This window comes from Fistularia commersonii, chromosome 33, assembly GCF_037954325.1.
Source record: "Fistularia commersonii isolate RoL2024-O1a breed Wild chromosome 33, RoL_Fcom_v1.0, whole genome shotgun sequence".
NCBI classification, from domain to species: domain Eukaryota; kingdom Metazoa; phylum Chordata; class Actinopteri; order Syngnathiformes; family Fistulariidae; genus Fistularia; species Fistularia commersonii.
The window spans coordinates 9,517,736-9,533,996 of NC_141316.1; the positions used below are offsets into that span (position 1 = coordinate 9,517,736).

Here is a 16,261-nt window from a genome sequence, read left to right on the forward strand (position 1 = left end):
TGCAAAAGAAAAAAAAAAAAAAATTTTTTTTTTGTAAAAAATGACTTGGGCGATTATTTTAAGAGGGTGACGATATGCATTTGCATAGATGTAAAAAAAAATGACATTTACTAGTTGCTCTGTTCCAGAGCTAGCTTTCACTGTTGCAGTCTTTTCGTGAACACGTTCTGCTGCCATCCTAATTTGGCTTTCAATTCTTGGACAATTTGTTGTTTTTCTGGAAGGCTAACTTTAGCATACTTTAGGGATCATTTGTATTTCTCAATTCCACTTGTTGAAAATGGTATTGATGTGGATACACCGCGATCTTATGGCGAGACGCCGTCACTTTGTGGGTAACATGATTTGCGTGAATTGTTGGAAATGTAGTTTATGGTCGATGCACGCGTTCGACTTCTTTATTTGAAGACAATCGGGCCTTTTAAGACGTGCTTGCAGGCCACATAAGATGACGCGTTGGGCCACATTTAGCCCGTTGGCCTTGAGTTTGACACATGTTCTAAATCCATACAGCATCGCTGGTCTCACCACAGTGTTATTCACCTTTCCTTGCATCGAGACATGATAGTCTTCTCTCCCTTATTACCCTGGACACTTTTCTCCACCTCTTCCTTACCTCTGACCTCTTTCAACACATGAACGAATAAGTTTCGAGTAACGTGCTGCACTTGTGACAGTCTGGCCTTTTATTTTTCTTGTTTTCAGAGGATAACACGCACACCTGCAAGCAAATAAATGATCAAACAAAGAAATAATCTTAAAATAAATGCAGTGTACGTGTTGTCCTCTGCAGCGTCCCCTGCGCGGTGGAGCGACGTGCCGCCAGGGGGCGGGGCTAGGGGCGTGGCTTACCCGGAGTCGGCGATTCCTATTGGATGAGAGCTCGCTTGGTTACCAACGACACACGTACATAGGACGGACGAAAGAAAAATACATTTTCAAGATAATGGCACAGAAAGTAGTGTTTTAAGTGCATAGTGAGTATATATTGTAAGAATTAGGACTCGGAACATTTATGCACACACTTTGAGGTTGGGTGTTTTTTCGGCATTCGGTAACGCAGTAACTCGTCAGCACGACAGTTTGTTGTTAGCCTCGGTGCTAATCGTGAAAGCTAACCGCGCGGCTACAAACCTCTTCAAAGATCATTTTTTGCGGGGGAAAATATAAGAATCCGCATTTGAAATGGGGAGCGATGACAATCGTTTGCCTCCGGTTCGTTGGCTACCGCCGTTATCCCTTCTTTTACGTGGTCCGGTGGCGTTAGGGGAGGGGCGATCCTTTAAAATGACACATATTAGCTACTTTCGGTGACATGTTGCCGCAGCCGTGGACTAACTTACTGATCTCCTCACCCTCCTGCAGGCCAGGAGTAGCAGGTTTCACTGAGCATTTTCCAACAATGCTCGTCCCCCTCCAAGATGTGGGATAGGGTCGTGTGAACGGCATCATCCGCAGCTTCACGATGGACCAGGAGGTATGGAGAGATCGACGGACCGGGGCTTTCTAAGTCCGCATGATGTGTAGTTTATGTGACGCCGCTAAGAAACTGCAACGCCTGCCCTTTTCCCACTCATAATAAAACCTGTCATCTTTATTCTTCCTTCTAATAACTATTATTTGTCCTTTCAAAATGTCTTTGCTTCTCTCCTTCTCCTGTCTGGCAGATGCCGTAGCCTATATATGACCTGTATAACCTAAGTAAGGGCCTGGTGGTATTTGTGCATGTCTTGCATGACTGTCGGTGCAAGTGAAATGTGTGTTTGTATGCAGACAAGTCCCACACACACACACACACACACACACACACACACTTGTCTTCGAGAAAGCTGTCATTTTCATTGATCCCATGATGAGGATGGTAAATCTAGTCCTGCACCTGTGCGGGTTCCACCGGAAGTCTTTCTTTTGAACCAAGAGCCTCGATTCTGTCGAATCCCGGCTCTTAATGGCATTTCTTTCTCTGATTACCGTGACGGACACCCTTTCCAACGCGGTGCTCTTTGAAATGGCTCCATGCGATCTCTTCCACATGCATGCATAATTGCTGGATGTAATGGCAGTTGTCAACCTCAGCGCAGGCACCGTCAGGCTCGCAACTCATAAATAACCTCACTGTCAGCGATCGAGACGACTCGGCTCAGACTCATAAGATTTGTTTTCGTTGTCACACAATAACGTGTTCCCATTCTGAGCCAGCAGTGTTTTGCTGCAGACGTGTTCTCAGCTGTATTTCGTTTTGTTTCTTTAGAATTACTTCAAGACAGACCCGGTGCAAGGTCACTTTCAGACAGTGGATGAGGTGCTCTCCTGACGTTTAAAGATTCACATTCACGGACGGATGCATGTCGGCTCGAGTATTTAAAGATCACACCGGCGTTGACGGGTAGATAAATTGATGCCCTGGTGTGTTTGTCTCCACGCTGATATGCGGTGACAGAATAATTGTCTTCTATTCTGGTAGCACCCTGGACTCGCCTTGAAATAGCTGCATAAACAGTGTTTGTCTTTTCATCCTGTACCAAAATTAGCACCTTCACCCACTTCATGTTCTGCGTCGATACCCGCTTCCGAGAGCGAAGTTGTGTGTATGAATGTTTGTGACGTTCCAGGGAATGGCCGATATTGTGAATCCAATTGCCGATATCAGCTTATTTAATCCTTTGTCTTCTTCCATGTGTGTGTTTTTAAGGAAAGTCAGGCATGCCAAGGAAGGAGGCATGGCTCTGCTGCAGATGACATTCTGGATGAATTTTTAATCGCCCTCCAGCAAAAAAACAGGTGAAGCGTGAGCACAGGCTCTTTGGTAGAGACAGTTTGGATTTCACTGTGAACGCGAACCACTCCTCCTTGACTTCTGAGCTGAGGAGAGGCGACGAAGTTCATGTTTAAACGTCCAAACGGTCTCCTGCGATTTCGTAATTCTCACCTCGCGATCCTGTTTGTCAAAAGCGCTCACCGGTCGTCTTTGGTCCTCAGGATTCTCAAGCGTCTAAAAGTCAAAGACCCCCGAGAGATTGAGTTGGAACGACTCGAGCAAGGCTTTTCCATTTATCTCAACGGAGCCAACGCCGAAACCCGCAGGAAGAAGCCCAAGAGTCACAAGTCAGGTATGACGTCACAGGACGAAATAAAACATAGAAATGCGCTCGTGTATCTTCGCCGCACACGCCGTAGACACAGAAAAGATTATTTCTGACCGGCTTCGTCGCCAGACGTCCTCCCAGATACGGGAAGTAGGACACTAGCCAGCGCTCCTCAGCTTGTCGTTTGCATCGCTGGATGTCAGACCCGGTGAATAAATAAACGATAGTGACGGCGGTAGCTCGCGGCGGCCTTTTTTTTTTTTTTTCTTTTTTTTTCTGTGTTTCTCCTCCGTGTGCAGCCGACCGTCTGTATTTATAATTGTGTGTTTCCACTTCGGCGAGGCGATGCCGCGCTGCACGCTGTTCATGTTGCTTCGGGTGCTGTGACTCACTGGCAGATGTCAGCAGAAGCGCCCACCAGCTAACTGAGGATAGTAATCTGGAGCGGAGCCACAAGCAGAGGAGCCACACCGCACCGGAGAACGTCAAGAGGAAACAATGGGTACGGGCACAAGCTCATAAGTCCTGAGTATTTGTATCAAAAATCAACTTCTAGGTGCTCTTATTTCTTCCTTGTCGGCCATGTGTACAGGAGTCCTTCGCCACGGGAAAAGAGGAGGGGTCGTTTTTGCAGCCGTCGCCGGAAAAGCACTCCTCTGATGACTTTGAGCCCGATGACAGCGTAGACATGGAGGTAGAGCATTGCTTCTCAAATAGCGGGAACCCCGGGGAAGATGCTTATGGGGTAGTATCAGAATCAGAAACATTTATTTAGGCCACGCAACAGTGCTGGTGGAATTTGTTTCCGGTACAGCACATAATGCTCACATCTCTCCTGTGTCAGTTCCATCGTCAACAATACACTACTGACAGAAAATCAAGCCGAGCTGACGGGACACATCACACATCAAGACAGTGATTTGTTCAAAGTCCGTATAGCTGTTGGGAAAAAAAGCTGTTTTTAAATCTGACAGATTTGGTTCTGAGAGACCTGTATCGCCTCCCAGAGGGCATGAGTGTAAACAGGTGGTGTGCAGGGTGTGTGTGTGTGTGTGTGGTCTGAAGAGATTTTGATTGAACGTTGTATGATGCGTCTTTGAGTGTCAGTGGGAGGAAGAGTGTGAGCCATGATTCTGGATGCTTTATTGATAATGCATTGAAGTTTTGAGCGTGATTGACTATCCAAGTTACCATATCAGACTATTATTGATGAGGTCAGGATACTTTCAATTATGGCTGTGTAGAACTGGAGGAGAATATTGTATCTCATGTTGAATTTCTTTAGTTGTCTGAGGAAAAACAGTCCATCAGCTCTATTGTGGAGCTTTTTTAATTTATTTTATTTACGGCGAGACACCATGATAAGAAAGCCACCTGAAAGCTAAGACGACGGAATATGACAAAGCGTATGTAGCGCTTGGCTTCACCGTGAATATGGTGCGACGAGAGGAAAAACCGCCGTGTGTGGAAATGTTAGCAGCGGACGGCACGAAGCCAAATAAATGAAGGCGTCACTTCAAGACCCCAATTACACCGATAAGCCGCCGGAGTTTTCTCAGCGAAAACGTGCCAATTTTGTTGGCAACAATCGTCCGGCTTTGTGAAAGCTACTTCAGTAAATCAGCGAGCACTGTCACGTTAATAAATGTTCATGAAACTATTCGTTGGTGCAAGTTGATCTGTATTTCTTCCTTTTTCTTATCTTTAACGCTAATAAGGATACAATGTCGTGCGGAGGTGAGATAAATTATATCATTACAGTTCCGGCGGAGAGTGGAGGGGTGAAATGTTTTCTTCTTCCAAGGAGGGGCGTTACAGAAAATAAATGAGAAGCAGCGAGGTGGAGTGAACACATAGCGACGCCCTCTCGGGGCTCGGTGTCACTTGCAGCCGTCTGCGATACGTAACATCCCTCCAACTCTCTTCTCCACGCGCAGAGATCCAGCCCACGCTCCCCTCATAGTCCTGGCTTCCCGAGGGATACTGGCAGGGTTTTACGCCCCCGTAGTTCCAGGCCTGGGAGCCAAGTAGGACAGATGAATCAGGAACACAGTGAGAAAGTGCTTCTGAACCTTGAGGAGGTGAAGGTGAGTGGAAACGTGAAACGCCGCGTTCCATGCCGGGGTTTACAGCGGACCCGCGCTACTTTGCGGTTCGGCTTTCGCATCCTCGCTAGTTCGCGGATTTTTTGCAATTTTGGTTCTCGCGATTTATCGATCTTTAGCTTTTTTTTTTTTTTTTTTTTGCACGATTTGAATTTTTTTTTTCCGGTATGAAATAGCCATATAGAAAAAAACAGTAAAAAATACAGTAAAATTAAACTAAAATTCATTTTAGAAAATAAATATAATACAATATCTCCTTTGCTGGCACGCATTCTTGGCTTAATAGCAAGATACAGTGGAGCCGGTCCACTTTTGTGACTTAACGGACGGGAAAACCATTTTCAACCAGAAAAAAAAATCAGAGGCGGCAACTGCCTATAATGATGTTTCTGAAGAAATAAACACCAGTGATAATATTGTGATAAAGTTCTTTATCTTTTTTAATGCAAGTAAAAAAACAAAAATTTCATGCATTCTGGATTCATTACAAATCAACTGAAATATAGCAAACCTACTATTATTTTAATATTGCTGATTATGTCTGTATGTGAGCGTGTGTATGTATATATGCATGTGTGTATGCACAAATGTACAAATGTATTTATGTATGTATGTATGTGTGTATGTATGTATGTATGTATATATGTATGTGTGTATATGTGAATGTATGTATGTATATATGTATGTATGTATGTGTGTGTGTGTATGCACATATGTACAGATGTATGTATATATATGTATGTTTGTATGTATGTGTGTGTGTATGCACATATGTACAAATGTAGGTATATATGTATGTTTGTATGTTTGTATGTATGTATGTGTGTGTGTATGCACATATGTACAAATGCCTGCGCTGGGAGGCTGGGAAAGGGTCGAGTGAGGTTCGGTGAGGGTTAATTTATCTGTAAATACCATCAAAACGATCACGTTTCCACTTCGCTTTTCGCGGGGGGGTCTTGGTTGGTGTATCCACTGTATTTAACCCCCGCGCGTGAGGCCGCTGAACCCACGGATGCCCGAGATGCACGGATCCATCCTAAACGCTCGTAAATGTAAAGGTGTTACGCCGGAGCCTGGAGGTGACGGTGCGGCGAGGCAGCCGCGACTCGGCGGGGGAGGAGTCGGACGAGGAGTGGGTGGAGGAGCAGATGGAGAGGGAGGACAGCGCCGAGAGTTTGGACGAGCTGGGGATCGCTCATTCCTCCCAAAAGTCCTCCTCCGACGCTCGACCCGGAGGTTCCCACACTCCTTTCGACTCGGCCAACCTCATCGTCCTGGACTTTGGGCCCTCGCCGAAAGGTCGGCCTCGACCTCCGCTTTCATATGGAAATACGTTATCGATTCCTCTCGCGACGTGTAATCCTTGAGAGCGCCGCAAAGCACGGGGCGCGGCTGCACCGGAGCCCCGTGTTTAAAACGCGTCTTATTCATTTCAGATGCATGCCGCTTTTCTGCCGCCGCAGGTTGCAAGATCGAGCATCCTCTGTCCGCCAAGAGGAGAGAGGGCGCAGAAACCTCCGTGCCCACCAAGCCCTTGTTGATGAGGAGCAAAACACTGGATAGACCGTCTTCCAAAGAGAGCGCAGATAGTCAGAGTAAGATTTGTCCAAGTGTGAGCTTAAACTCCACGGGCGTACCGTGTCTTAAACCGACGATACGGGCGCTAACAGGGCCGAGGAGTCGGGTGGAAAGGCTGCTGTCGGCACCCAGGAAGGTTTGCGCCGACGAGCAGGACTCGGAGGAGGCCGTGTGCGGCGTGCAGAAGGCCATCCAGAGGGAGAACAGTCTCGTGACGAGTCCGGAGGGCTTCAGGCGCAACGCGGTACGCTTCACGACCCTGACCTTCTCCCTTTAACTCACCCCCCGTGTTGAGAAAAATCCCACAATTTGCACAATAATCTTAAGATTACGACCGCGTTCCCTAAAGCGTCTCACTCTGCTTGGCTTCACTCAGGACTGGGAACCCCAGATGATGAACGGTTCGGTTCATCACGCCACCAAAAGCAAAGAGGAGAACGGCGTGACGTTGGCCATGCAGAGGATCACACTAATGGGCTCCAGGTTTGCTGACAGAATCTCTTCCTTTGTATATTTTCTCCCCCCGAGGGACTCGGCTCTTGTGATTTGTCCTGGGTGTCGTGCAGCCGCGCGTGTTGAGACGCGTTTTGTAATAAACGTCCAAAACGTAATAACTTTTTCATTTCATTATGTAATAAAGCCGCATTTTGTAATAAACTGCCCCAACGCATTTTGTAATAAATTTTGCCGCATTATGTAATAAAGTTATTACATTTTGAGAAGATTATTACAAAATGCACTTGCAACTTTTTTATTCTCAAGGAAATGTAATAACATGGAATTTATAGAATATTCTCTGTTAATGCAACCTTTGAATAGTGCACTGATAGTAATTGCTAAGTACTGCTACGAGGCTAATACAATGATACTAATAATAGACCTAGCTTTTACAAATACTTTAAAGTAAAATAAAATACAATTAACAAACAAATAAACTATGCTTTAGAATTGTTATTACATAATGCACCTTGTTACATTTCCTAGAGAATAAAAAAGGTTGCAAGTGCAATGTTTTTGCAATAACATTTTTGTAATAATCTTCTCAATATGTAATAACTTATCACAGAATGCGGCAAAATTTATTATAAAATGCGTCGGGGCAGTTTATTACAAAATGCGGCCTTATTACAAAATGAAATGAAAAATTTATTACATTTTGGACGTTTATTACAAAATGCACCGTTATTACAAAATGGGGTTCAACAGCACAGCACACAAACTGATGGGAGCAAAAGTGACTGATTTGCTTCATAAACATTTACCTAAGGAACATTTCTCTTTTGATTGCGTTGTTTTTTTTCTTGTTTTTTCTTTTCAGGGAGCAACAGAAGCTGCTGAAGGCCTTAGAGAACCTGGAGGACGGCCCCGGCTGCACCGTCCCTCAGCCAGCGAGAGCCGACTGTAACACACAAGTGAGTTTTCTTTAGCTGGTTATGTTTATTTTGGAATATGGGATTATATTTTGAAATGAGGAAACATTTACGGGGAATCGGCGCTGCAGACGGCGGGAAGGTCGACGGACGAGGCGTCGGAAGAGTCGCTCAAAGCCGGTCGGGGACGGTTTGATGGTTTTAAAAAGCGGAGCGTCTTCACTCCGTCTGTAAATGAAGTTTTAGACATAAAGCTTAGCATAAGGTACGTTTAGCAACACGTCGTAGCATTAAGTGTGTAGCCAGTACGTCAAGACTAGGGCACCAAATGAAACAGTCGCCGGCATCTTCATCCCATCTTCAAGCTAAATAAACTTAATAAAACTACTTTTTTACTTGATAGTCTCTTTTTATTATGTTTTAATATTTTTTTGGTATTTATAAAGTGCATTTTCCACATTTAAAAATAGGGCGACTGAAGGAGATTAATCGCAAAACCATAAAACCAGGGATAGAAAATGGATGAATTTTGTTATTTATTATCGATATTTTACATCAGGCGTGTTTCAGGCACCGTTGGGGAAAAAAGCATTTCCAGTACGTATTTGTGGATGTTACCGGTTTGGATTTAATAAAAAAAATAAAAAAAAACAAGAAAAACAACAAATTTCTGTGTAGAAAAGACCTTTACATGTACACATAGATTTATTTTGTTATTTTTAGCCGATGCGCGTTATATTCAGGTTCCCTCAATAGTCCTAAAAATATTGTAGTCCTTTTAATGGGGAAATTTAATTTGATTTACAGGTAAAATGAAGTTAAGAGCTCGGTTTCTTAACCAATCAAACTCTTCCGTCAAGGTCCTTCTGCACTTATTGTCTCACCAGACGGATGAAGACGTGGAACATCTCGCGAGTGCCGTTTTAACGAGTTGTGTTGTTCACGTCTCTCCTAGAGGAAGCAATCCTCCGACATCACCCCTGCGTTGTACGTTACCATGGAGATCCTGTCGAACTGGGGAAACGCTCTGCAGGTCGGGCTGACGGAGTTGCAGTTTTTCTGCCTCAGGAAAAAGAAGCTGTACGTGTCGCCCCACGACCTCGACATCAGGAACGCCGACTGCCCCGGGAATTTGGGGGCACTCGTCAACGGCAGTGTGAAGGTTCGGAAATGTTTTTTGTTTTGTTTTGATTTTTGAATCACACCTTTTACCGTTCAGTGCTTTTTTTTTTTTTTTTTGAATCCTTTCAAATATCCAAACGTTTATTCCTATGCACATATTTTTCTTTTTGACAGACCACCAAAGACCGCCATATGTGGACGTGTCCGTTCCACCCCCCCATCCAGCTCTACTTCATCATCAGGAACGCCGAGCGCGCCGTGGACTTCGGAATATCCCGCATCAAAATCTGGAACTACAACAGAAGCCTTAACGTTTGTATATTTAGCTCTGGTTGCTCTGTGTGTCGGCTGTGCGCGTCGCGGTTACGTCGCGGGGTCGGGCGCTTCCTTTCGCGGCGAGCGGACGACCGAGCCGCCGCTCACTCTGTCCAAAAGTGGAGCAGCGAGAGATTAGCCGCGAGGGATTAGTGTCTGGGGAAACGTTGGCTTCTGCTCCTCGTTCCAACTGCGAGAGGGGCTCGAACCCCCGCGGCTCCTCTCTGCGCTCGTCAGCCAGAATTCCAGAACGATCGTCTCTTTATTTTGGACTGTGACTGAGTATTAAAATCCGTAAGGTAAGGAGAAACTGCCGGGAAGACGGTTCGAAGCTCACCTGTGTCGGCACTTTACGGCAAGGAGGATCAAGCAGATTTGAGCTGGGCATTAGCCGCGGAGGCTACTTAGCGCTAGCTGGAAGACCTCACAGCTGTTATTAAATTGCTTGTGCACGGCTAACCTACATAAGTTGTATATTTTTGATTAACTTCTAGCTAATTATTTTTGATGGCACTTTCTCATATACGCTGCTCCAAAAAAAAAAAAAAAAGGGAACACTTAAATAACACTTCCTAGATGTGAATGAATGAAATATTGTTGTTAAAAGACGTTGTTCTTGACATAGTTGAATGTGCCGACGACGAAATCACACAAAAATGATCAATGGAAATCAAATATTTGAATCCATGGAGGTCTGGATTTGGAGTCACACTCCAAATGAAAGTGGAAAAACACACGACAGGCTGAGCCAGCGTTGATGTAACGTCCTTAAAATGAATCCAAATGAATCTGTGTTGCTTCCTAAGTGGACTCTTTGGTTTCAGTGTGATTGACCTGGAGTTACATTGTGTTACTTAAGTGTTCCCTTTATTTTTTGGAGCAGTAGATTTAAACCATGTTGTTGGATTGCAACTTGTTAAAAATGTCCGACCAGTTTATATATGTATATACACACACACACACTCACATACATATACAGGAATGTCTCAGAAAATCAGAATATTGTGATAAAGTTCTTTATCTTCTGTAATGCATTTACAAAAACAAAAATGTCCTACATTCTGGACTCATTACAAGTCAACTGAGCTATTGCAAGCCTTTTATTATTTCAATATCGCTGATTATGGCTTACATCTTAAGAAAACTTAAAAATCCTTTCCTAGAATATCATGAAAAAGTCTTTTTTTGTTTTTTTAATTGCATTACAGAAGATAAAGAACTTTATCGCAATATTCTAATTTTCTGAGACAGTCCTGTATAGTGAACACTGTTTATTGTTTATTTTAGATTTTTCTATTTTTGACAACTTTTTCTCGCACGGTCTACGAATAAAGGAATATTCTACTCTTTATCCTCTTATTTTGCATGCTTATAAGAATATGACGTGCCCGACGTGGTGGAAATTATTCAGATTAATGTCTGCTGTTTCTCTTTTTCTCCCAGGATCTCGACATCGGTGCACGGCATATAAAGTTGTACCTGAACAGCACCCTGGTGTTCGAGGGCGAGCTGGAGCCGGGCTGCGGGACGCAGGTCTACGACTACAGCACCACCGTCGAGCTGCAGGATTTCCCCGCCTCGGACTCCGTGTTTTCCAGCCCGGTGTCGTCGGGACACAGCTTACGCGACGCCAGCCCTCGCTGCCATCATGACAGGAAGTCGGCGGAGGGCGGCGGCGGTGTCGAGAGATACCACAGCTCCAAACCGCCGGCGCCAGATGCGATCGGCCAAATCTTAACGGACATGCAGGAAAGCTCGCGCGCGCAGCTTCCGCCCATCCCCGCCTCGAGCGCCTCCTCCTCCGGCCGTCGATCATCCGTGCGCGGGAACTCTTTCGACCCGCCCGCCTCCGACGACCCCCAGAGGCCGCAGCCGGCGGCGGCGGAGCTCACGGTCACCAGCCAGCCCTCCTCCTCGCGGGTGACGCCTCAGTGGCTGCAGCCCATGAACAGAGCGGCTCCGGAGGGCTGCGAGGCCGTCAGGGAGAGGCCGCTCTGGCTGGTTCCGCAGCAGCCGGCCGAGCCCAGAGCCCCGCCGGCCTCCTCCATCCTCCCGGAGCTGCCGTGCAACCCGGGCCGCGTCTGCAGGGGAGCGGAGAGAGCCGTCAGCGGGGCGCAGCAGAAGGCCGACGCCGCCGACGCCGGCGGCGACCTGCTGGAGGAGCTCGCGGAGCAGAAGCCGGACCGGCCCGTCAGCGGACGCAGGAGCTCGTTCCGGCAGACGGAGGAGCAACATCTCAGAGCGGCGGCGGCGGCGCTCCCCGGCGCAGGTAGGAGACGATGCGAGGCTCGGTTCGCCGGCGCGGGTTTTTCTTCGTAACCGTCCGTCTGGTGTTTCGCAGAAGAGCCGTTGCCGTCGATCAGCAGGAGGAAGGGCGGCTCCAGGGCCGAGACGCAGCACAGGCGGGACGACACCCTCATGGAGTCCTGGGATTCCCTCACCAAGTTTAACCAGTGCCAACGGGGACGCATCTCCAACATGGGCTTCGAAGTCGACATTTTGGACGAGTTTCAGCAGCGCCTGGCGTACGGCCCGCCCGCCGCCACCGTCGCCCCCTCCACGCCGTCCAGGAGCACGCCGTCCTCCCTGACCGCTCCGAGCGTAGCGGGCGAAGGCCCCGACGACGACTCCTCCGCAGAGCGGGAGGAAGACTTCGAGATCCCCGTGCTCCCTCAGGGCCAACGGCTGGTCATCAACATCCTGTCCACGTGGGGGGATCGCCATTACGTCGGCCTGAACGGCCTGGAGATCTTCGTCTCCAGCGGGGAGCCCCTGACGCCCGCTCACATCCGCGCCGACCCGCCGGACATCAACGTCCTCCCGGCGTACGGCAAGGATCCCCGCGTGGTCACCAACCTGATCGACGGCGTCAACCGCACGCAGGACGACATGCACCTCTGGCTCGCACCCTTCACTCCCGGACGCCGCCACACCATCTTCCTAGACTTGGGCGATCTGCGGCAAGTCGCGATGATCCGCGTGTGGAACTACAACAAGTCGCGCATCCACTCGTTCAGAGGCGTCAAGGAGGTGGAGATGCTGCTGGACGGAAGGTGCATCTTCAGGGGGGAGATAGCCAAGGCCTCGGGGACGCTGTCCGGAGGTACGTGAGCGGCGCGCCGTCTCCGAGTTCACGCCTCGCTTCAGGTACGACTTTCACGTCCCTTCCCGCGACTCCAGGGCTGGACCAGTTCGGAGACACCATCCTGTTCACCACGGACGACGACATCTTGGAGGCCATGTCTCGTTACGACGAGACCTTCCTGAGCGAAGGAGAGGGACCGGATCACCTGGTCTACGAGGAGGAGCTGCAGAGACCTCGCACCGCGGACGGCGAAGGAGAGGAGAGGCCCTTCACGCAGGCCGGCTTCCGAGAGGACGACCTCACCGTAAGTCCGCTAGTTAGCGTCCTCGCCGTGACGCGGCCCGACCAGAACGTCCCGTCTGATTTTTTTTTTTTTCATCCGGCAGAAACTCCGGCCGGGCCCGTCCGTGAGTCTACCGGAAGACGAGCCGGAGTCGGTCCCCGGGATTTACACCGGAAGGTGTGAGTACACGTTCCAAATCGCGAGCGGGTGAGTGTTCAGCTCCGGTCGTGGAAAATGCGACCTCACAGAAGGCGGGGCTTGTCTGTGGTCGCCCAGGCCTTCGCCTGGACCTGATGCTGACGTGGGGCGATTCCCACTACATGGGTCTGACGGGCCTGGAGGTGGTGGGGAAGGACGGAGAGAGTCTCCCCGTGGACCTCGCCATCATGGCCGCCTCGCCCAGGGATCTCAACGACCTGCCGGAGTACGGCCGCGACTTACGCACCCTCGACAAGTACGTCCGACCCGGCGTGGGATCCGCATCGGAATCCCGTCGGCGTTTTTAATCCCTGCTTCTCCCTCAGGCTCGTGGACGGCCACAACATCACCGCGGACGACCAGCACATGTGGCTGATCCCCTTCTCCTACGGAGAGACGCACACCTTGAGCGTCACCTTCCCCGAAGCCCAGACCATCAGCGGACTCCGGATCTGGAACTACAACAAGTCCCCCGAGGACTCGTACCGAGGGGTGGGGCCTCCGGACGCCGTCTCCCGCCGCTCGAAGACTGCCGCGCCTGAAGCTTGTCCTCCATGTGTGCTCCAGGTGAAGGTGATGCACGTCTTCGTGGACGGCGCCGCCGTCTCCCCGCCGGAGGGGTTCCTGATCCGGAAAGGACCCGGAAACTGCCACTTCGACTTCGCCCAGGAGATCCTCTTCTTAGACTTCGTCCAGACGGCCGCCGACAACGAGAGCGGCGAAATGTGCTTCACCAAGTAGGAGCCGGAGACGTCACGTTCCTATGATTTCCCTGCGGAAAAACAATGAATGTGCTAATGTGCGATTTCCCTCCTCGCCAATTCAGAGGAGCCAAAGCGGAACAAGCCAGCATGGATTATGAAGCTCCACTCATGCCTTGCGGATGTATCCTTCTGATGCGTTCTCCTCCTCCAGCTTCTCTTAGGCGGCCGCAACAATAACCTTCCACGGCCGTCGTGATATTTGGCCGTTCGCTCGACGAACGACGTGACGTTTGCGGCCTCGAGCTAACAAGTCGAGCCGCGGGAGTTTTTAGCGAAATACGTTCCTTGACGTTTCCCCCCGCCAGTCATCTTTCAGCTGCAGCTGTTGACGACCTGGGGCGACCCCTACTACATCGGCCTCAACGGGCTGGAATTCTACAACCGCCGTCACGAGAAGATCCGCCTGAGTGACAGCAGTATCCTTTTTTTTTTTTTTTTTTTTTTCACGCTCGCGAGCGATAAGATGAAAATGAACGGCACTCGTCCCTCAACGTTTTGCCCCGGCAGACATCGCCGCCTTCCCGGACAGCGTCAACGTGCTGGACAACGTGAGCGGCGACGTGAGGACGCCGGATAAATTGATCGACGACGTGAACAACACCGAAGACGGGAGGCACATGTGGCTGGCGCCCGTGCTCCCCGGATTGGTGAGCGTGTGTGTGTGTGTGTGTGTGTGTGGACAGGAGTCGGGAGTTTAACCAACGTCTGCGCACAGGTGAACCGCGTGTACGTCATCTTCGACCAGCCGGTGACCGTCTCCATGATCAAGCTGTGGAACTATTCCAAGACTCCGCACAGAGGGGTGAAGGAGTTCGGGGTGAGTCTGCGCGCCACGCTTCGGGCGGACAGACGGACGCCACAGATGCCAAACTGCACGTGTGTGTGTGTGTGTGTGTAGCTGCTGGTGGACGACCTGCTGGTGTACAACGGCATCCTGGACAGCGTCGGCCACCTGGGACGGGGCATCCTGCCCACCTGCGAGCCGACGGTTCCCTACCACACCATCCTCTTCACCGACAACGTCGACGTCGCGCACCGCGAGAGGAACACCGTCATCAGGTACGTCCGAGCTCTTTCCGTCAGCTCTCCCTCCCCCCCCCCCTTCCGAGCGGCTCGTGCGACACACGTCGTCAGATTGAATCCCACTTTCCGGCGCGATGAGGTGTTTTGAAAAAAGGGTGTGCTCTTTTCCACTCCAGCGCCTGTGACAGCAGACACTACCAGCTGTAAGTAGAAAGGGCCCGAAATCCCGCATTGGCGCCCCCTTGTGGTTGCTCCTGGTATTGCGCCCTCCCCGGTCATCCCGCTCCTTCCCGAAACCCTCGCGTGATACCTGCCCTTCCACCCCCTCCTTTGTTTATTTTGATTCCCAACCCCGTGAGATCGAGGCGGCGGCCTCACATGGCGTTTAGCTTGAAGCGCGTCTCATTTGTCGCGCCGCAGCAACCACGTGGAGGATCAGGACGTGAAGATGACCAACGAGAACCAGATAATCCACCACCACCACAACAAGAAGAAGCAGACCGCTGATCCAGGTGACGTCAGGAGCGGGATATTTTTTCAGATATGTTACAATCCGGCTAAAACCCCCGCTCTTCTGTCTCAGCTCTTCGGCCAAAAACCTGCATGACTGACGCCGGGAAGCACGGGAAGAGGAGGTACTGACGGACGGCGACACCTTCAGAAGTGACCGGTAGGAAGGGTCGCTGTGGAAACTGCTCACACACCTCCACACTTCTCTGATTCCACTTTGCGGTTGGATCCCCTCCCCGCGCCGTGAACCCCAAAACCCCCCCCGGGGATCTCCTCGAAGCCGTACCGTATCGCTCTCCCTCCCGCTGTGCCAGGACAAAGCCGTGAGGCTGCATTCTCTCAGCCCTATTCTTGTGCCTCCAACCGAACACTATCCGTGGCTGCTACTTGTGACGTTCGTGCTGCACATAGATAAAAACAAAAGGTGGCGGGCGCGAGGCTCCGGCGCCACGCTCTCCCGCTCTCACGCCACATTTCTTCAAAATAACACGTTTCCTGACGAGTTTGCCACTTACTCACGCGCACCAATCGACCCCCAAGGCTATGCAGACACTAATTTCTATCTGTCCGTGGTTTAGATATCGCGTCGGCTCGTTTATTTCCGAGCCGCCGGCCGACCGGGAAGTACTTTTGAGTGGGTAAATATCTTTTTTGGTTCATTTCTACGTATGACAAAGGGAGTCAGGCGTCGCTGAAAGTGCTGCTTTTTGTCAGGTCTTGTGCATTTCAACTTTAATAAAAACAAAAACATTGAACCGGTGCAGATTTCCACACTTAAATACTCAGCATGTATTTAGCTCAAGAACATTTCAGTCAGTT

The 16,261-nt window shown here is 49.6% G+C and overlaps 1 protein-coding gene across 5 annotated transcripts; it reads left to right on the forward strand.

Annotated features, from left to right (window-relative positions):
* Positions 1 to 897: 897 nt before the first annotated feature.
* Positions 898 to 15,865, forward strand: katnip (katanin interacting protein). Of its 5 annotated transcripts, none has more exons than XM_086140293.1 (29): positions 898 to 977; positions 1,366 to 1,477; positions 2,693 to 2,781; positions 2,980 to 3,110; positions 3,485 to 3,588; positions 3,679 to 3,780; positions 5,024 to 5,173; positions 6,253 to 6,493; positions 6,631 to 6,789; positions 6,865 to 7,016; positions 7,149 to 7,255; positions 8,091 to 8,184; positions 9,098 to 9,304; positions 9,439 to 9,576; positions 11,023 to 11,848; positions 11,921 to 12,682; positions 12,760 to 12,968; positions 13,051 to 13,126; positions 13,224 to 13,401; positions 13,472 to 13,637; positions 13,713 to 13,882; positions 13,972 to 14,030; positions 14,215 to 14,325; positions 14,417 to 14,556; positions 14,625 to 14,726; positions 14,808 to 14,968; positions 15,109 to 15,135; positions 15,353 to 15,444; positions 15,516 to 15,865. In XM_086140293.1, the coding sequence occupies exons 2-29, from the start codon at positions 1,466 to 1,468 to the stop codon at positions 15,572 to 15,574; spliced, it is 4,824 nt and encodes a 1,607-aa protein (XP_085996419.1). In that variant the 5' UTR covers positions 898 to 977; positions 1,366 to 1,465; the 3' UTR covers positions 15,575 to 15,865. The 5 variants fall into 5 exon arrangements, 4 of the variants coding, with proteins under 4 accessions (XP_085996419.1, XP_085996420.1, XP_085996421.1 ...); XM_086140294.1 differs by having other exon boundaries at positions 6,658 to 6,789; XM_086140295.1 differs by lacking the exon at positions 15,109 to 15,135.
* The last annotated feature ends 396 nt before the right edge of the window (positions 15,866 to 16,261 follow it).

Coding starts and splice junctions, on each gene's coding strand:
- katnip (XM_086140293.1), top strand. Junction 12,969..13,050: donor TCCGAGAGGACGACCTCACC/GTAAGTCCGCTA, acceptor TTCATCCGGCAG/AAACTCCGGCCGGGCCCGTC. Junction 14,969..15,108: donor GAGAGGAACACCGTCATCAG/GTACGTCCGAGC, acceptor TTTCCACTCCAG/CGCCTGTGACAGCAGACACT.